The sequence below is a fragment of the Phyllopteryx taeniolatus genome, chromosome 12 (genome assembly GCF_024500385.1).
Source record: "Phyllopteryx taeniolatus isolate TA_2022b chromosome 12, UOR_Ptae_1.2, whole genome shotgun sequence".
NCBI lineage: Eukaryota > Metazoa > Chordata > Actinopteri > Syngnathiformes > Syngnathidae > Phyllopteryx > Phyllopteryx taeniolatus.
This window is the reverse complement of record NC_084513.1, coordinates 18,407,999-18,428,551: the sequence shown is the minus strand read 5'-3', so window position 1 is coordinate 18,428,551 and position 20,553 is coordinate 18,407,999. Positions and strand designations below refer to the sequence as shown.

The 20,553-nt window shown below is 43.1% G+C and overlaps 1 protein-coding gene and 1 long non-coding RNA gene across 3 annotated transcripts in view; one reads left to right on the top strand and one right to left on the bottom strand.

The window, feature by feature from the left end:
* Positions 1–20,003, top strand: part of LOC133486685 (uncharacterized) — a 38,743-nt gene extending 18,740 nt beyond the window's left edge. Inside the window, exons 4-8 of one of the 2 annotated variants that reach the window (XR_009791102.1) lie at positions 2,487–2,602; positions 8,509–8,564; positions 10,848–10,878; positions 12,509–12,593; positions 19,791–20,003. This is a non-coding gene — a long non-coding RNA (uncharacterized LOC133486685). Of the gene's footprint in view, positions 1–2,486; positions 2,603–2,705; positions 7,016–8,508; positions 8,565–10,847; positions 10,879–12,508; positions 12,594–19,790 lie in introns of those variants that run through there. The other variant, XR_009791103.1, reaches the window with a different exon arrangement.
* sox21b (SRY-box transcription factor 21b) lies at positions 8,648–9,995 on the bottom strand. Its single transcript, XM_061792230.1, has 2 exons — positions 9,638–9,995; positions 8,648–9,556 (listed from the first exon to the last, which is right to left on the bottom strand). The coding sequence occupies exon 2, from the start codon at positions 9,534–9,536 to the stop codon at positions 8,787–8,789; it is 750 nt and encodes a 249-aa protein (XP_061648214.1). The 5' UTR covers positions 9,537–9,556; positions 9,638–9,995; the 3' UTR covers positions 8,648–8,786.
* Positions 20,004–20,553: the final 550 nt, after the last annotated feature.

Below are 20,553 nucleotides of genomic sequence, written 5' to 3'. Positions count from 1 at the left end.
AAAGCGGTACAAGCGTCGCTTAGCACAACACAGCTAAAGCGACCATGACAAATTTGAAGCGCAGTGTACTGTATATCAGACTTGTGCATCCAAAACTGGATCATCGTCATCCGGTGCGTGTCCCCACTAATGGGAAAAAAAAAATATTCAAAGTCGACTTGGTCTTATCCAAATTAGCCATGTGGTTGGTCTGTTGTGCCACACGCATCTCTGTCCGGGCTTCTCGTTACAATATGGCTAAGTGAACAATAATATTAAAAGAAGAACAAATGCATAAGTGAGTTTGTCGATCATCAAAGTTTCAGCTTTTTTTTTTTTTTTCTTTCTTCATTAAATTATCTACATTTGTGAACACATTTTTACACACATGATTAAAAAAAAAATGTTTAAACTGTTACTAATACCACTAAACGGAGTCTTCGATTTGCGACGGAGTTCCGTTCTTACGTTGCCGAAATAACCTGAAGTTGTCCAAAACAAACGCCGCAAGGTCGTCATTCCCGGTGACTCCAACACTGAACAGCATTTACTGTTTCATGACATGAGAAAGTAAGCATATGTCGGCATATGATTATTTCAAAAAGGGCTAATGATGAATGGCCCGGGCTCTAATACTGACCCAAATGAAAAACAGTATGGCAGTAACTGAGTGTGCCTTCTTGTGCTACGTGACGACCTATCCTTCCATCACGCGGTAGTCTGTCACTAACGTAATCATTAAGGTGTAATTACAGAAGACATTTGCATGAAAAACCCTTGTAGTAGGAAACAATCAATTAAAACACAGTGAGGGTTTTTGTGCCATATGATGACTTATTATTGCGCTGCAAACTAGTTCATTGTGTGTTTTGTAACCTTTAAACGTTGTATCTCGGTGCCATTGTAAACCGAGGACCACATGCACGCGTTTTACCGTGGGATAGATGATTTCTATTTCCATTTTTTTTTTTTTTCACCCCCTCTGGTGACAAAAAAAACAACAACATACTGATCAATTCACATCCTAGTAGATTATGTTCAACCTCGGTTTCCAAAGTATTTTAATAATATACACTACTAAGTTCACCACATCACAGGGGTCTTCAGTTTATGACAGTCCTCAAATACAAGATCTAAAAGTTGCAAACGGGGCGCAAGGAACTACTTTGCGCAGCAGCGTAAAAATACGTCAGATATAGACACGCTCAGTTACCGCCGTGCTTGCTGTTTTTCGTTTAATATTTGTGGCGTTTTGAAGTGTTTTTCAAACAAATGTTTTCTGTAATTATCACCTGACTGTGTTAGTGTCTGTTAGTGGTGGACCGCAGGACGTTTCGACTTAGAAACTGCGGTTACGTCGTCGCTGTGCCGTTGACCGAGGACCCCCCTGTGTACCTGCCTGCCCACCACATCCAAATTCTGGCATTCCCCTCTCTGAACTCTGTCCACTTATTGTGTGAGCGACTTTTAAACGAACTTCTTGAAGGCAGTCAGACTTCAGAGGCTGTGCGCCATGTTTATAGGGGGAGGGGGTCCTGTAGAGTACACAGACATTTCTCATTTCTACCTGTGACCTTGGGCACAGCGACACATACCGTTGCCAGGCTTCGATTTGCCACGTTGGGCCGTCGCGGAAAAGGTGCAATGAAAGATAATTTTGGCTTTTTTAGCCCCCGCCCCCCTCCCTTTTCCTCCTTCCCTCCTGGGAGCGCAGAGAAGTCGAAAATACGACAGTTCACAGCGTGGAGATTACAGGTTATATGACACACAGCCTTCATAAACATTCTTGACCTGAGTCGATGATGGAGATATTGCTGCAGGAGAGACTTTTCACACTTTGATTTGCCTAAAATGAGCTCGAAGAAGTCAATGATCACACTCTTTGAGCTTCCTGAGAGTCTGTCTGCGCGCACACACACACGCGCAATCACAACCAGGTGAGCGTGCACAAACAAATAGAAGAAATATCCTCAAAGAGACTACGTTGATGTATTATTCGTCTACGTGGAGATCAAGGGGGAAAAAAATGGTAAAATGATCCATCTGAAGCAATTGAAGTCAGGTGATAATCCACATGCTCGTAGGGCGGCCCAGGGGCGAATTAAGGAACGGGGAGCCATTGTGCTTCCATCTGAGGTCAACACGCTTGAACCGCTGATACATATGTATGTTCATTTGCCTAATCTCACTTCTACAAATGTCTTCGAGGCATATAAGGCTTTAACACAGACTCGTATCAGGGCATCGGAATGGGATCTTTTTTTTATTCAGATAATTCATACGTGGAGGGTCTTTTGTATCACGGGGGAAATACATTTTGATTGATAACAAAATGAGAATATTTTGCTTGTCTTGACACCGGTACACTAAGTCATCCACCCATTTAACCTTTTTCCGATCAGACCATTTGGATTTTCTAAAGGCCATACTAAATGTTTTAGAATACACAGTTCAACGATCAAACAAATGGTGATTATCGCTCATCATGTGCATTTTTTTTTTTTTAGGTTCCTCTGAGGTGTTTCTGTTTTTTAGAATTGCATCGCCAGCCAGACCAAGGAACTGTGCTGCATCGTATTGAGAGCTGTCCTGATTTCTTACCTCTCTCATCTAGCTGAATAAGGTCACCAAAATTTACAATTTTCACGAATAAAGTGAATCATAACTGGGCATTATTATGTTAAAAGCAGAATTTTTAAAGACAGCTCTCTCTTGGATTCTATTAGGTGTACCAAATGTGGTGGCCAGAGAGAAGGATGACACATTGCTTTTAAATTAGACCCCCCCCTTCCCATTTCAATGATGACGAATGTAAAGTAAACTGTGTTCAGCCTCTGACTGACTCATGAATTAAATGGAAATATCCAGCAAAATAAAAAATTAGCACTCCTCCATCTAAGGTGACTTGACTGAATGTATTTCCGCCCCCTCTCCGTGCAGCCTTGACGCGCGGTCCGATGCAAGAAAAGCAAATGCACTCGATGATGGGAGGTGAAGGCAGAAAAATGGAGTTTGAATAGTAAAACTGAATCATTTCCCTCCCGGTAGAGAGCAACCACTTGAGCTCCTCCAATGTTCGGCATCAGGGCCAGTTGCCCATTCACAAACATGCACAAAGAAATGATGTAGTGTGCAAAGAAAATACATTCATATTCAATCCCTTTTTATTTTCCATTTGCTAAAAAACATAAAACATTTTTTTTTAAAAACAAAAATAAAGAGCCGAAAGGATTCTGATAGGGCTCAAGGTGAATGAAAAGTGATGTCAAAATCTTTTTGACTGTGCCTTTTTTTCGGATGTGATGAAATTATTGCAGTTAGACTGACAATAAAAGAAAAAAATTAAAATACAGGAGAAAAGTACCATTGAGATGAAATTGCCATTGTTGTAGAACGATCGTAAATGTATAAATGTATGTTTAGAATGTTATCGAGTTGTACTTGAAAACATGAATTATTCCTGTAATCCAAATAGATTTTTGTAACCTTGCGGTTTTTTTTTGTTTGTTTATTTTTGTCGGAACCTTACGGGTTTCCTAAACACAAATACTACCTTGTAACGTCCTCCTTAGTTCCCCCCCCCCCCCACACACACACACAATTCTAATTCAACACTGACACCATTGCTGTTATTGAGTTTAATTTCATAAGATTGCAGCTTCAAATTTTGTAATGTGACGCTTTGTTTCTTGTAAAAATGACATCTTTTTGCTCTAAACTTTATTTTTCTCGCAACACATTTGACTTCATAAAAAATAAAAAAAATCAATTCAAAGAAAAATATTCATCTGCTCCTGTAATAGTCTTTCATTATTCATGACTTCGTTTGCGTTAGCGTAAGACTTTGTAGTCATACGATTACACATTTTCGAATCCAAAAGACTTTTTGCATTCATCATTTTTCATTCATCAAAACACCTTGACTTTCTGAAAAATAGAATTTTGTATGACTCGTTTCTTGTAACATTAGTTATTTTTCATAACTACTACTTTCTATTCTTATGTCCAACTTCACTATTGTAACCTTCCGAATATTTTCTTGTCGCATTACTTTGACTTTATACTTCATAGTTCCTTCCAACTTTTTTTTTTTATCATCACATTATGACTTAGTAATGTGACGTAATCTAACTCTTTTATCTTTGCCATTTTTTTGAACGTAACATTATAAATGTATACTTGTAACATTCCGAGTTTTTTTCTCCTTTATTGCTGTAATAGTGCAACTTTATTCTTGTACCCTTACAACGTCTTTCATGTAATATTCCAACTTCATCTCGCGACATTGTGCAGACTTCATTCTTGTAACGTAACATTTATCTTTTAAAATTGTGACTTTTGTCCCTCCCAACTTCTTGTACCCTTGCAATTTTTTTTCATGTAACATTATGACATCGTGCCTTTAATATCGTGGGGGTTTTCCCCCCCAAAAAATGTATTTTATTCCTATAATGTTATGTTATCCTCAAACCCTTGCAACTTTTTTTTTAATATACATGACAATGTTATTCTCGTAATGTTGCCACTTTTTCCCTCCTAACGTTATGACATTTTGCATGGATAATGTGATTTTATTTTTTCTTCCAAAAATGTAATCAATCTTTGTAATATTACCACTATATTATTGTGCAATTAGTTTTTCCAAGTATCATTGCAACTTAATTCTCATAACAAAATGACTTTTTTTTTCATGTTACCTAACAACTGACATTTCTCTCCCCAAATTGTGCTTTTTTTTTTTTTTTTAATTATTTTTTTTTTATAAACATTGTGTTCTCTTAGCATTACTTTTTTTCTTTTAACATTGTAACATAAAAATACTTTTTATTCTCATAGCATTATCACTATTCTTGTAACCAAACAACCTTTTCCTCGTAACGGCACAACTTTTCTCCCTGACTTATGACTTAACCTTGTGAATTTTTTTTTTATGTAATATTGTAATTATTTTCTTGAAACGTTGCCACTTGTTTCTATTAAAAAAAAAAAAAAAAAACACTTTATTCCTATAATAGTACAACTTTATCTTTGTAACATTATGACTTTACGCTTTACCAACTTCTTTGTGAAAACACCATGACTTTTGGCCTCTGAATTCTGATTTTATCTTGTGACATTTTTGCACATAACAGTGTTATTCTGTTTATGTAGCAAGACAACTTTTGAAAGTATCATTCCAACTTTTTTCCTAAAGAATATATACCACTTTATGCCTGCTATAGGAAAGTTTCATTTTCATAAGACACTCGTAACATTATGACTTCATACTCATAACAATACGATTTTATCCTCAAAAAATGATACTTGTAATATTCCGCCTTTATTTCCTCTTCCAACATTTTTCTCGCAATATTGCAACTTTTCCCCCCCCCCCCCCACCCCAACATCTGAGGCGTATGAGAAACGTTGCAGGACTGGTGCCAGCAAAGATGTATTTCAAACCCAAACGACAGACTGGCGGTTCAGCGCGGGCCAGACCATCAACTCGCGCGTCCACAAAGAGCTTTGCTTCGTTCAGTGCGCGAGAAGAGCCGAGAGTTGTGGCGGGGAAAACTCCCGGCTGCTTCACCGTGGCTATCGTTCACAATGCCATGAGCATCCGGCACTTCCTGGGCCAAGAAGAACATCGGGGGTCGTCAAGGGGACCCGTGTTGAAGACGTCGTTGTCCAGGAGCGCACGCGGCTGTGGCAGAGAATGCTGGGAAATTGCGTTTGACTCAAGGGGAGGAAAAATTTGAAATGCATCTTTTGTGACACCAGTCCTGGAACTTTTTTTTTTTTTTTCCTCATGACACTACATTTCTCTGCCCGAATAACTTTATGTTGTGACGTCGTTGTTGTGACAAAGCTGTATTCTGTAGCATTACAGCTTTTTTTTTTTTTTTTTTTTTTTTGTAACGTTGCAATCTTTTTCTCATAAAAATATTCCTGTAATATGAAAGTTTTTTTCTCTCTCTCATAGCCTTATGATTGTATGGTAGTAATTGTTTTTGTTCCTGTGTTTAACTCTGTTCAGCTGATATTACAAATTTATTCTCACACCCTTACAACTTTATTCTTGTAGCATTATGACATTATTCTCAGAAAGTTTTTTCCCCCCACTAAATTACACTTCTGACAATTTATTTTATTGTATTTTTTTTTTTTAAGTATACCACTTTCCCCCCTCTAATTTATTTTCGTGGTATTTTCCGTAACCAATTGGTGGGATGCAGATGCGTAGCGTTTCCCCCCGAACCCGTGTTCACTAGAAGACCTTGGAGACAAGACTGGAAAACCTTTTAATAGGAAGGCCTTTTCCTCTCCCACTTCTTTCCATAGTTGCATCTTCCACCTTTCCCCTTTCAGGGCCCGTCTCAGACAGAGAAAAACATTGGCCATCTATTCAAAAGGCATTTAGTCCATTTCTTTCTTGGCCGGTAAACCCATTCATCAATTGTTCTGGTCTGGAGATGGCATTCTAATGCTAATCTGGCGTGTTAAATATCTTTTTGCCCCCCTCCTCTCCTCGCCATCTTCTTTCACCGTTTTGTCATTCAGTTTAGCCAGTTTTGGCCACCCATTTTATTTATTTATGCGCCTGCTCCCATTCATGCGCTCATGTATTTTTTATTATGTTGTTTCACTGTCATGCAGTGTCAACTCACTCCATTCAGTGTGGGCTACTTGAAGGGCTTGCGGGGACAAAGCGTGTACACATTGCACCGCTATTCACTCCGTCCAGCTGGATCGCTTGAGAAGAGAGAGAGAGAGAGAGAGAGAGAGAGGGGGGGGGGGGGGGGGCGCAAAAACCTTGTGAAAAGAAATCCTGCACAATGGACACAGAAGAAGTGCACAATGCTAACAGTTTTCCAAATACCGCTGATTGCGTTCGTCACAATGAGCGAGAGCGGCCGCTTTTCTCCGAGCTCCACTTCAACAAACAACGCGCGCACAAAACCTCCCAACCGGCGTTTTGTGCGCAAACAAAACCTCCTCGACCGTCTAAACGCTCCCACAGAAGACAGAATGGGGGGGCGGGGCGGGGCGGGGCGGGGGGGACGCTTTTACATTTCCTTCCCTTGCAAGGTAAAGTATGATTTAAGAAAAATAAATAAATAAAAATAAAGGGGTTTTAGAAGCCGTAAGAAATGCATGGGAAAAGCAGGATTTTGAATGCAATTTGACGGGAAATCCTTTCAACAATTTAACATAATGCTTTTAAATACATTCAATTAATATTCCAAGTAATTTTGAGTATATATATATATATATATGTATTTATTTATATTTTTTCGCAGACCTTAAACGCACCACGAGGTCACTTTGCGCGTTCTTTTGAAGTGGGATGGGGGTGGGTGGGCTGCCTCCCCCCCCCCAACCCCAAGGAGGAAGTTCCACGGGTGTTGCGAACGCGGAGCTCCACTCAAAGGGTTTAATTAACCGCGACGGAGATAATTATCCCTGGACTGTCCAAATTAGTTTTGCATAATCGCACCGATCCTTATGAATTAATCTCCCAGTGTAATCTAGGAAAGGGAGGGGGGGGGGGGGGGGCGGCCGGATTGAAATTCAACACACACAAACACAAACTTGAGAACACGCGTGACAGGTGATCAGCAGGTTGTGCATGTCCCTGTTTAATTCAGATTATAAATGTACTTTCAATAAATACGGACAAAAGCGGCCATTTGGGGGGTGGACGGGGGATATTTTACACACACACACACAAACAAAAAAACATCGCGTTCATCGCATCAAAAAGTGCAATGCGATTAGTTTTTAATCCAAATAGTTTTATTGTTCTGATGGTTGTTATTGTTGTTATTATTCCTGTGGTCCGTTTCTCAACAGGTGACAAGCACATAAAGGAAAACACAAACGTACAAATTTCCAGAAGAGTGAGTTACTTCAAAAAAAGATTTGCTCGTAATCCTTGCACATGACACAAGAGGAAAGTGGTTTTTTGTTTGTTTGTTTGTTTGTTTGCGGGGGGGGGGGGGGGGGGTACTTTTAATTTTGTAATGTCTGAAGCGGGAGAAAAATAAATTACATCCTCTTCAAAAGTCTCATGTGCAAATGCAGTCTTGTCCTTTTTATTTGCTCACCATAGATTCCACTAAAACAATAAATACTACAGACATCTAGAAAAGGGTTTAAAAACGCTAAAACAGGGGTGGGGAACCCGAGGCCCGTGGGCCACTTATGGCACTGGTTCAGGCCGGCCATGCAATTCTCAAAACAAGCAGAGGAACTGTGAGGGGGGGGGGGGGGGGGGGGGGAGAGAAAAAAAAGCGCCCCAAACGTTTAACTGTGCATATTATAGAAACATATGTTCCATTGTGTATTTTTTTTTTTCCATAAATTGAGTACGGCACTGGAGAAGTTGATTAAAAACTGCAAAGGTTCCCCACCCTTGCTCTAAATGTACACATAATGCTAGTGAAACGTTCCTGCGTGGGTGCCTGCATGGGAACACTCATTTTTATTTTGGATTTTTTATTTTATTTTTTCACATGTTTTGTTGTTGTTGTTGTTGTTATCTTGCAGGTGTGTAACAATCCTCCCACGGAACCATCGGGCAGTCCCGGTTCCAACAGGTGCAAGTGAGTGCGCCCCCCCCCCCCCCCCCCCCCCCCCCTTCCCCCTCTCTCGTGGGTAATTGGCAGAAGTTTGGCGAGTTCTCACGGAGACCTTAAATAAAGGCATTCATCCATATCGCTGCGATATACGCACGCGTCATCGCATGTTCCAGTTCGTGCATGCATAAATCAAAGTAATGCATCGATAGTTTCTTTTTTTTTGTTTCAATTCTGGCGCGGGGCGGATCACAAGGCCGCCGCGTAGGCGGGGTAGGGTTCGAGCTGAGGCTTCCCCATCCCGGGGAGCAGGATGTAGGCGAGGGGCGGCTGCAGTCCGGCGGAGGGCCAGGCCGCGCAGTTGCAAGGGATCATGTAGCCGGGGTTGCCCGGGGACGGGTGCGAGTGGGTGTGCGCGCCGCCCGCGCCGCCCACGCCGCCGCCGGCCCCCGCGAACGCACCGGCGGCGCTCGGCGGGTAGCCCAGCGGCGACGCGTAGGGGAAGGAGTGCGGCGAGAGCTCGCTCATCTTGGAGCCCAGGTCGAAAAAGGAGTACGGGTTCGTGGGCACGGACGGGTTGAAGAAGACCCGCGCCGCCGCCGCCGCCGCGGCCGCCGCCGCCTTGTCCGGGCTGCCGAGGAGACTTTCGGGCAGAGCGACGGCGGACAGGCCGCCCACTTTGAGCGCGTCGTGCTCCCCGAGGTTGTAGGGCACCGGGAAGGCGAACTTGTCCTTCTTCATGAGGGTCTTGGGCTTCCGCCGGGGCCGGTACTTGTAGTCGGGGTGCTCCTTCATGTGCATGGCCCGCAGCCGCTTGGCTTCGTCGATGAACGGCCTCTTCTCCGCCTCGCTCAGAAGTTTCCACTCGGCGCCCAGACGCTTGCTGATCTCCGAGTTGTGCATCTTGGGGTTCTCCTGGGCCATTTTCCTCCTTTGGGCTCGGGACCACACCATGAAGGCGTTCATCGGGCGCTTGACGTGATCCATCGGTTTGGACATAACTTTGTGCGCTCCGAACTCTGTTAGAACAAGCGACACACGCGCACACGTCAAGAAATCGACCAACTCTGCACCGTGTGCCTCGCGAGGCGTCTACTTACTTAAGACTTTAATTCTTCATCCCGCTCGCGATTATCTTCTGCAATTAATTTCAACAAAAAAAAATCAAAATGGGAAAAAAAGAGCACTCCTTATATATGTTGTATTCTCCTATTCATCCTCGCGTCCACGCTAAGGCAGGAAAAAAAAAAAAAAAAAAAAACAAGCAACAAGTGGGTGGGAAAAGGCGCAGTGTTGTGTGTTCGTCCTCGCAGTGTCATCCGGCGTCGTCGGCAGCGCGCACGCAAGTGGGTGACAAGTCTCCGCGGCCGCGTGTGAAATACTGCGTGTGTGGCAGGTAGCGAAAGTGCCTGCTGACGCATGCGCAATGCGTCAGCCACCAGCGACAGACACTTCCCCCCCCGCCCCCCCCACCCTCCTTCTTCCGCTCCCCTCCTCCTCTTTTCTTCCCTGTGAATTCCCGTCCTCTTTTTTAAAAGAGATGTTAAATACGGACAGTGTTACCCCGAACGCTTTATTCCTTAATAAAATCGTCCGTTTTTATTTCTATTACCGCGCGTAATGGTCCTTTACGCACTAACGCGTCGCCCCCCCCACCTTGCATGGCCTCACCTCCCCTCACAGCACCACCTTTAAAAAAATTTAAAATCCCTTTTGTTTAATAGTCATATTTGTCGACAAAATTGAGCCACCGAGGAGGTCTGAAGTGTTTCTAATCGCGCTCGGTGAAATTAATTACTTTCCTCAAAACCACCAGCAGCCCCCTCCCCTTTTATTTCCCCCTCTTTTCACTTCAAAAGACCCTCCCAAGGGCAGTCAGCCGATTCACAACTTCGCAATTATGACACTTATCAGCTCGGACTTGTGGAGTAAATTGTTGGTTGGAGTGGTTTGTTCTTCCACATGTGCTCTGTATTATTAAATGTGTACAAGTGCAAGAAAAAAAAACATCATAAGGGACTATAACAGAGTTCTTGAACAATACAAACAACTAGTTATGGCTAGAGGTGAGGTATTTAAATATAGAATTTATTTATTCCTTTACAGCCCCCCTCCCCCCCCCCCCCTTTTTTTTAAATTCAAATATTGAATTTTATAATAACATCATTATAACAATTACGCAAAATTGTAGTGCGGATTTTTCTTAAGGCACATGCCAAGATTGAATCCTGTCGATTACTCGAAATGATTCTAAATATTGCTCTCAAAAGGTATTATTTGTCATTGTTGTTATTTATTTTGTCTCAACAGGAGAGGATGATCAGTGTTTTGGAGAGGGCAGGTGACACACACACACACGCACGCACACACACGCACAATAGAATTCCTGCAATGAGTCGCGTCATTTCCCCCCCGCAGGATGACACAAAACAGCAAAAATTGTAATGAATTATTGATAAATTCTTACCAGATGATGGGTAATACTTTTACTATCCCACAGGAGACAATTGTTTATTCTTTTTCTGCCCTTATATCTATTTTATTATCCTTTTAATTTCACTCTCACACACACATTCAAATTCCATTTCTGAATTTGACGCAATTCATTTCACACTTAATTTTAATTTAAATTTTTCGATTTTTAGGCCAATTCAGCCAACATTTTTTTTCTTTCTTCTTCTTCATATTGAACACTCCAAAATAAACGTGTGTGTGCGTCTCACACAAACACATACACATTTTGGGGCTGTTTCAATTAGGATCTGCTCGTACAAATTGAAGGGGGGGGAAATACAATAATATAACATAAACCCTCCTCTCACTTGCCGTCTTCCAATCCTTGTTGTCAGGCCAGAAATAACACTTCAATAATTCAAGATGAGTTAGTGAGCGCGGGGAGAATTGTACCTGCATGGCTCCATCCTCTGAGACGGAGCCACCTCGGTGCACGCAGAGCACGATAAGGCTTGAATAGGGGGGGGGGAGCATGCAAATAAATAGGAGAGAGCAGCAACAACAGGCCCATGGCGACTTGCTTCTCTGCCCAGAGAGAAGATCGCACACATTTGACTTGGCTGTCACTCCTTTAAAAAAAAAAAAAAACCCAAAAGTGGAGCAGCCCCAGGAGGTGCGAGGATCTCCGCGATAGCACCTCGAACACTTTATTCCACTAACGCCGCACACGGGGCAACGGTTGGAAGGCAGCTGGCATGGAGAGGATCTCCTCAAAATAAGTCATTCCTTCAATTCTTTTTCTTTTTTTTTTTCCCCCCTTTTGCGTTTTTATTGTGTTGATATATTTGTTAAACCCAAACCATTCACTGACCTCTCATAATCAGATGCATGGAAAGGAAACAAACAAATTGTCAGCAGTTGTTGACTTTATGTTCTAAAAGTTTTGCTGTGATTGTTTTTGTGAATTCATTTTCTTCCTTGCGTGTGCGCCTTCGTCTATCTTCACCTTCTTCTTGCGCGCAGTCAAGTTGAATGAGGAAGAGGGAATGGAAGTGGGAGATGCTGCATTGTACTTGAAAGAGGAAGGTCCCGCAAGTTGAACTAGGAAGTTGGAGGACGACCTGCGCAGATGCAGAAGGAGCGATGCGGGAAGTTGAAGGTTGAGGGAGTAAATGGCACGCGCTTGAAGATGTGAGGAGGCAAACGGAGGCTGGCGAAGGAGAAGCGCGCAGGGAGACTGCAGCTCCTTCGACTGCCCGCGCCGTCCTCCGTCTTTGTCCCTCGGCGGGCGGTTGAAGGCGGAAGTTGGGGAAGGTGCGCGTCGGCCCGCCACTTCTTCAGCTTCCACCCTCAACGTCAACCGCCGACATCGTCCCGGTCTAACTGCGTGTATCGTACGCCTTCAACTTCATATTCCTCCCGTTTATCTGCATGCCTCTTCCCGCCTTAGATTGCCTCCACCTTCATCTGCCCGCATCCTCCTCGTATATGTAACTATACGTGTCTTCCTCCTTTAGTTGCCAACATCTCTCTCCCGCCTGCGTCTTCCTCCTCCTCCTCCTCCTCCTGCCACTCCCACGCAGGCCAAGCAGTAAACAGCAGGTATGCAATGTTTTATCTTTTCGCCACCTCAAAAACCGATGCCCCACTTTTACAAAATAGAGACATAATATTTGTATTTATTGTTTTTTTTAGATTCAGAGTAGACAGGTTTGTCTGTTCAAAGCGGGGCTAATAATATCGTGAGACCGAAACTATGAGATGCAATTATAAATATGCTGTGCATTGTTTTATAATTAGCTGAAGGAACAAATTGTATCATGATGATAAGAGCATCATCACTAAAGCATCTATTGGGTAAAAAAAAAAAAAAAAAAAAAGGAAATCAAAAGGGAACATTGGAAATATTTTTTCTTCCACCCAAAGAAGGCCCAAATGTTGGACAAAGATGTTGTTTGCATGATGTGATGGGTATTGACAGTCAATTAGTCACCACCACATCCTATTAGCGCCAGAATCTTATCTTAAGTGAGCCTTTGATAACGTGCTAATGACAAGCAGTTTAAATGTGTAAAAGGAGCCAATAGATTGCTATTTAAAGATGACTGCCTTTAGATTAGAAGCCGTTTTGTCTAAGGAGATTTCTTTGGGGCGCTAAAGGAACAGGGCGTTATAATGATCGGCTTGCCGAGGAGACAATGTCGACTTCGGCATCACCTCAGATGAGTCACACATGCGTAATTCATGTGAATAAAGTTAGTATTTTCCCGCCGTTTAAAGATGTGACCTATTTTGAATAGTTGTGTTCTCCAAACACATTCAACGGGTGCCAAATTAGTTGTGCGGCTCTTTAATCATTCTAATTATACAGTCTTTATTGCTCCTCGGGGCAGACTTTCGTGTCTTTGTCTACGTGGGAATAATTTTGGTGAAGAACCAAAATATTTACTCAACCGCTGCCTAAATATTACGCATATCAGGAGGAATTCAGAAAATAATCCGCTCATAGACCGCAGTATTAACTTAATCACATTAGTGTAAATACTATTGATGGTGGTCATGTGTGTGTGTGTGTGTGTGTGTGTGTGTGTGTGTGCGCGCGCATCACAATGTAGCAAAGGTGCGGGATGCTGCTGAAAATGGCCCCGAGGAGTGAGCGGTGTCAGTGCTTGTGATGTGACGCTAAAGAGGATTGATCGTCATTTCCTTCTGAGCCGCCGCGTACAACAAACTTTGAAAGCGCATTATACGAGGAGAATGGCTCCACAGAAGCTCGCGAGCTCGATAAGACCGCCGTCTTTAAACCAGCGCTTGTCATCGTATTAAATGTAATCTTACCTCGCGTCGATAGCGCCGCTGTCCCGAGGGGGCGCAAAGGAAATAGTAGCGAACATCCTGGGGTCGGTTAAAAAAAACAAAGAAATTAAAAACAAAAAAACCTGCCTTATATTGGTGTAAAGTCCGATTTTTGATCTGAGATTATAGCGACCGAGGCCTGCGGGCTGGATGTTGAGTCAGTAAATATCCTGAGTTGAGATCCACCTCCCTGCAGGCTCTGACTTTTCCCATGATAGACTATTTGGAAGCATTTAGCAGATACATTATCACCGGCCCTTTCTACCTCATTATATTGGCCCCCCTCTTATCACCTCGGCATCACTGCAAAGCCCCAAATAGAGAGTTGTAATTACCACCGCTGCCGCCCGATAGCGACCCCTCTCCTATCAGCTTTTATCACTGCAGGTCTCGCTAACTCATCACGGGGACCTGAGGATGAAATGACCTGTTTGTGGGACACATCTCTGAGATACATGTACGGTTGCAGTTGGGGGATGAGAGAAAAGCGACGCACGAAGGCTTTTTCCTCCACCTCGTTTCCCGCAACCCCACAAAGCCTCTCCTCTCCCTTTATGCGCAAGCTGAATCGAGGCGGTGTCGCGAACAAAACCCGATCCAATCTCCTTGAACCAGTGGCAGCGCCGCGTATCGCGCCGCTTCGGCTTTTACGTCGGCCGTCGTCCTTCGAGCGCGAACGCTCGACTCGTGTACGCGGCGCATCAAAGGCGCACTGTGGAGAAGTTGCCGGGGATAGCGCTCCCGGCTTATTAGCCGTCGCTGACCTCCAAGTTTCCCCTCGTGTCAGTGAATAGACGACGAGGAACACGAGTCTGTGTGGATTTCTGGCTAGAAACAGCGCGTCCGTTCTAATAGCCACGATTAAGGGTCAAGAATGCTCATGTCTACAGAAAGATAGGAGTGAAAAGACCAAATCCAACAGCGTAATCAGAAGGCGCCGTGTGCAAAGAAATTGAGAAGGACATCATTTTATCAAGCTCACAGCAAAATTGTAACCCTGACTTGGGGTTGCATTCACATAAATGAACAGAACAAAAGTTTCATTATCAAGCTGAAGTATGTCAACTTGCTTTCATGCCGTCTTTGTCTTGCTTATATAATTATGCTCAGAATTGGATGCCACCGGGTTAGTCGGGATTCATTTGCTGCATTTCTTTATGTGCACATATGAATGTAGTTTGTAACGTTTTGATTGGTAAAAGCACAATGGATCATCTGAATGTGAGTGCTCTAAAAGGTGGACAAACAAGCCTTCAAAAGTCATGAACAAATCTTCAAATCAGTGCCATGTGAAACATCAACAAAACTCTTGATTTGATATTTTTTACACTTGATGTCACTTAAGTCTTTTAAAAATGCTTCCGAAGAAGGTGCGGGGTGACTTGTGAAAACACTCCGTAAGGTTGAGCAAGCGCATGGAGCGCATAGATTCCAAGAAATGCGGAGCGTACGTGACTTTAACCGAGCCGATGTCCGAAAATAAACGTCTAACATCGTACAAACCGAGGTTCCACTGTACAGTCCGCGGGGCCGCGAATTGTTGTTAAGAACAACAATAAGAACACAGAGGGTCGCCGATTTTCTGTTGCAGTGCGTCGAGTCGCCGACTGCACATTAATTGGTTTGCGATTCTTCGTTTCGGTCGCGTTCGATATCGTCTCTCATTGTACGCCGGGCCTCAGACCACTTCCGGCCTTCTTCTGCGGCTCTCGCAGCTTCGGCGTGTCGGTGAAAGGAGGAATCGATTTTATTTGAGGGGATTAAGCGGCCGTGATAGGAACAGCGTCATGGAGTGAGGACGGGTCCTGCGTTTGAAAATAAGAGGAGTTGCTGCAGATGGCAGGTGGAATAATGCGAGGGACCGAGCATGGCCTCGCTCGAAGCCCCGCAATGTTCGTGCTCGCGGGAGTGTATAGATGTGCATGTTTCTGAATGACGGTGTGATCAATGAAAGGGCAAATGTCCTGTCAGCACAAGCCTGTTTGGGCTGAGCGAGAGGAGGAGGGTGGGCGATGGCTGTCTATGGTTATTTCATTATTTTGATGAACACAGCATCAGCATGGCTACTACAGCCATGCTCACGTCTCCGGTGTCGCTCGCCCCAATCGGGCCATTACTCAATTGAGTGAGTGAGGGAGATGATGGGGGGTGAGGGGTGATCGCTGGCAGGGCGTATTGATCGAATGTTGACAAAGTATTCCCACCTCGCTGTCGTCAGCAACATGGCCACGCCGATCCTCTGCCCGCGCGACAGCTCAGATGCTCCCGCCGCCGACTTCCACTTATCGGCAAAGCAGCCGCTGCACGTTAAGATGTTTGTCTAATGATTTGAAGTAATCTGTTTATTTCCCCCCCCCCCCACCCCCGCTTCTCCTCCTCCCCCTCGTTTATCTAAGCAGAGCAAAGTGAAGAACATGCCTGCTCAAAATCACACTTCAAAGCGCTAATCGACGCCGTGAAGATTAATAAATTTGTGCAAAAAATTTGGTGAAAGTCAATATCCGAGCAAAGGTATACACTCGGAATAGATAGCCACACAAAGGCCAAGCCCCTGCAAGTGTCACATCGTTCTCCCAGGGGATGCGGGCTAAAGACGCTGCCCAAACAGCCCCCCCCCCCCCCCCCCCTCGAATGGCCCATCATCCCCGAGGGGGCTGTTCGCATCCAATAGGAAAGTATCTTCTCTGCTCAAATTAAGTCCTGCCAAGAGTCAAGTGAAATCAATATGGCTAATCCATAAATTGTCCCGAGTGATAATTGCTAAGAGGAACTGTAATTACAAAAGACATTAATTCACTTCTTAGATTTTGTGCCACACAAGTCCAACCGACCCAGGCTAACAGTTCACAAAAGAAGTGTCTGGTGCTTTTTCTTTAAGGGACATGACACCAGCACTTTGAAGCCTGAAAACAAAAACAAAGTTATTGACCACCATTCATGTAAATATTTCCTGTGATTATGACTTTACGACGGCGTAAGAGAAGATTAGTGATAGGCGTTTTGACTCGCGTAGAAATTGGGGTTACATCGGAACTTGGTCGTAAACCTGACGATGCCCTGCAATGCATTGCTTATATCACACTAAAGGAGTCCCTCCTGGGTCCAAACTCATTCACATGACTTAATTAAGCTTGACTAACACTGCAGGTTTAAGTACCCAATTCTAATTTAAGCAATATTTTCTGTTTTTTAAGTACTTATTTCGTATCGTGAGCCATTTCCAATATCACTGTGAAACAAACTGCATGTTCACATGTAGGGGTGGGAGATTAATCGTAATATAATCGTGATTTCACTTTTGGCTTCTAACAATTAAAATCGAAGAAAAACTATTATTGTGCAGCGTCGCGGGTTGTGTATGCTAGTTCCTGCGTTGTAAACGCAGCCTGTGTTGCTTGTAGCAAACTGTGTCGCATGTTCTTCTGCCTTCCCTGAGGGTGTTTTAAGCTGTTTATTGACACCCCACTTGGAGTTTACTGTAAAACTAAATGCACACACACACACACACACACAAAAGAATTACTCACATTTAATATTTAACTCATTGAGTGCCAGCCATTTTCAGAACAGAAAACTCCCTGGGTGCCAGCCGTTTTTGAAGATTTTGAGCGACTTTTAAAGGCATACAGAATATTTTGTTCGATGATTATATTCATACCAAATCCACCAAATTAAAGAATGAGCTCTCTTCTTTCAGCAGCAAAAATAGATAGATCCACCCCTTTTCCGTTCTTTAGTTATGTGCAGTGAAATATAGGTTAAGTTTTACATTTTTTGGTCGCGTCTCACAGATTATGAAGATAATTAGCTTTTGTGAAAAGGCAGCATTTATGCAACAGTAACTTTGATGCTTGTATATATATTTTTTCTTTTTGTCCCGTTACGTTTTCATTGCATAATCCCGCTAAAACAACATATATGGATGGTTTTTTATTGCAAAATAATCATGTATTTAGCTATATAATGCGCGGTGAGTGACGCAAACTCACCGGATTTGTGTTGTTTCCTGGCTTTTGACATGGCGGCCGTGATCCTCGTCATCCAAGATCTTAGTTATAACACGTCTGACACAAACACACAATTGTGCTTACTACCACAATATATATTCAGCGAATACTTTACATATACTTTTGTCTCTGAGTGTAAAAATGCTTCAGCTCGTCCGACTTTCAGCCTGTCCACGCCGATCAACAGCGTATGTCAGGCTACTGAGCTGTGTCAAATCTAAAAATGGTGCACCGCTGCCCTCTGCTGGCGGTTTTGCTATTAGTAGGCTGTCGAATCTTTGCGGGGAGGTACATCAAAATGTCCTTTACGACTTCCCGTGAAGGAACGGAAAGTACGTATTAATACGTGCTTGGCACCCAATAGATGGGGTTAAAACAACATATTAATATGTATTAGGCACTAAATGAGTTAAATAACAGACACGCATTGTTTTAGAAATCGCCAGCTTATGCTATCAGTCAATGGAAACCCCTATCCTAAACGGGATAGCTAACATTAGCACTAGATAACGTGAGGTATTTACCTTCAAATAACAAATATTTACACACACATGCAGTCGTAACACAAAGACAATTCTCACGAGCATATATTCTTCCTAAAACAATTTTAATTATTTTGTGACTTTCTTGTTCTACACTTTGTTTTCCATGCATGCATCGCATCACACTGCTCCCCAAGAGGCCAAGGTGCATACAGCAGGAACAGCAGTCATGGCTTTGTATAAAAAGATGTCCCCCCCCCCCGCCGATTGTCTGGCATGAAATCAGAGTAAAATATTCCTGTTTTAGGTTAATTAGGATTGTCAACTTTATTTTGTATTTGCTAAATGCCAGACTATTGAGAGAAGGATTTTTTTAAACAAATATATATAATAGACAATACAGCTTTCCAATGTTTTTAGCCATGGCTGTATTTGTTTTTTTTTAATTTATATTTTTTAATATATTATTATTTTACTTGTTACTAATTTATTTTCTGGTTGTTCTATTAAGTTATTTAAAGTTGAGGTTTGATAGTTAAATACTTTTGTTTAGTTTGGCTCATTAAGTTTCAAAATCAATGAATAATTGTTTATTAATTTCAATATCAATGAAAATAATGGTGATCATTACTTTTTCCATAATCGCCTACATGCCAGATTCTAAACGTTCACACACGCAGGCTAACCGAGGGTCTTCAAAAGTCTTTTTGAGATAAGTCCAGGTGCACAAGGATCTGGTGACACTGTTGACTACTGGCCTGGCATGCAGATTACAGCATTTTCCTAACTGTAGTTTTCTATTTCTGTGAATCGGAAAAGGTTTACTCCGGTCATGTGAGTGTGCCCTTGAGTAACCGTGGATGCCCTCAAGCTCTCTTTCCTAACACTTTTGGCTCTGCTGCAGGCATTGTGTGCTGCTTTTTGAACCCCCGCGTGCTATGCTCCATGGGTTCTTCCACTGACCAGTCATCGATGACAAAGGTTTCACAAAATATACACCATTGTTCCCGCCGACAGTGTTCCGGCATTTGCATGATAATCACATGAAAATCTACACGGATCAAACCTTTATGCGCTCAACTAAAGACACTAGGAGCGCCGCACAAACGCAGGGCGACGGTCTGTGTACATTTGGGTCTTTTTTTTATTTTATTTGTTTTTAAATGCACAAACATCGTACAGGCATTCTTGTGTGCAGCCCCAGGTTGCAGCTGGCCTGCCTCTCACTGTGCACTGCCAAGTGCAAAAAAAAGGGGGCTCTCTTTTTATCAGGACGGAGCGAATCTGGGCTAATGTGTCTGCTACAGAGTGTCCCAGGGAGCCCCGCTCTCCCATTCTTTGGCCATTCTTTCCACTTTTCTCCTCTCCTGCACTCGGGATAATTGCAGTTTAATTGGGTGACAAGAAATGAAAACTGTGTCCACATTATCTGGGATTATCTCTTTTTCCTCCAGCTTGCCATCAATTGAAAAGGCCTATTTATCAGCACGGGGGAAGCTGATGCTTGGTCAGCTTCGAGCACCAGTTAGCAAAATGAAGAGCGAGGGAGGGGTGGCTGCAGCCCTGACAGCTCGGAAAAATGTTCTTTGCATCTTATCGTAAGTGTGCATTCATCTTCAAGATGCATATTTTTAAGCCTCTGTAAATCAATAAAAAATACAATCCTATTCTTCCATTAAAAGTGTGTTTCTTTCACCAACTCAAGTTCTCCAGCACATTCTCCCCAACAATAAGGATGCTCGAGTGGAGATTATTCCGAAACACCTCACGAAAGCAATCACGCATCGCGGACAAAACAAAATAATGAATGCAAATATGTTTCGCTTTAAAGGCTGCGTCATTCATTTACTCGACATCCTTAAATTGTCTATGGCAAGGTTATAAACATTGAGTTAGCGCAGTCTAAGCTCTCCCTTTTTGTTTGAGCTCCACTTGAAATTAAAAGCCTCTTTCAAGACGCATGGATGCATTTAATGACGAGCCGCTCTGATGGCAAAGAGAGGAAGGTTGTTTGGAAGAAAGGAAGCTCCCCGAGAGAAAGCGTCCCCATTATGGCCATTGCTTTTTTGTTTTTTGTTTTTCACAGTAAATTCTCCTTTCATGTATTTGCCACACACTCAAGCACCATAGGAAATGGGCCTTGCATCACGTTTATAACATTATAAGGGCCGGCCAAAAAAAAACGTGAGCCGCTCGGACAAAGCAGATCGGTACACG

Bases quoted from the DNA above. Each gene is read 5' to 3' on its own strand.
- sox21b (XM_061792230.1), bottom strand. From the start codon at position 9,536: ATGTCCAAACCGATGGATCACGTCAAGCGCCCGATGAACGCCTTCATG.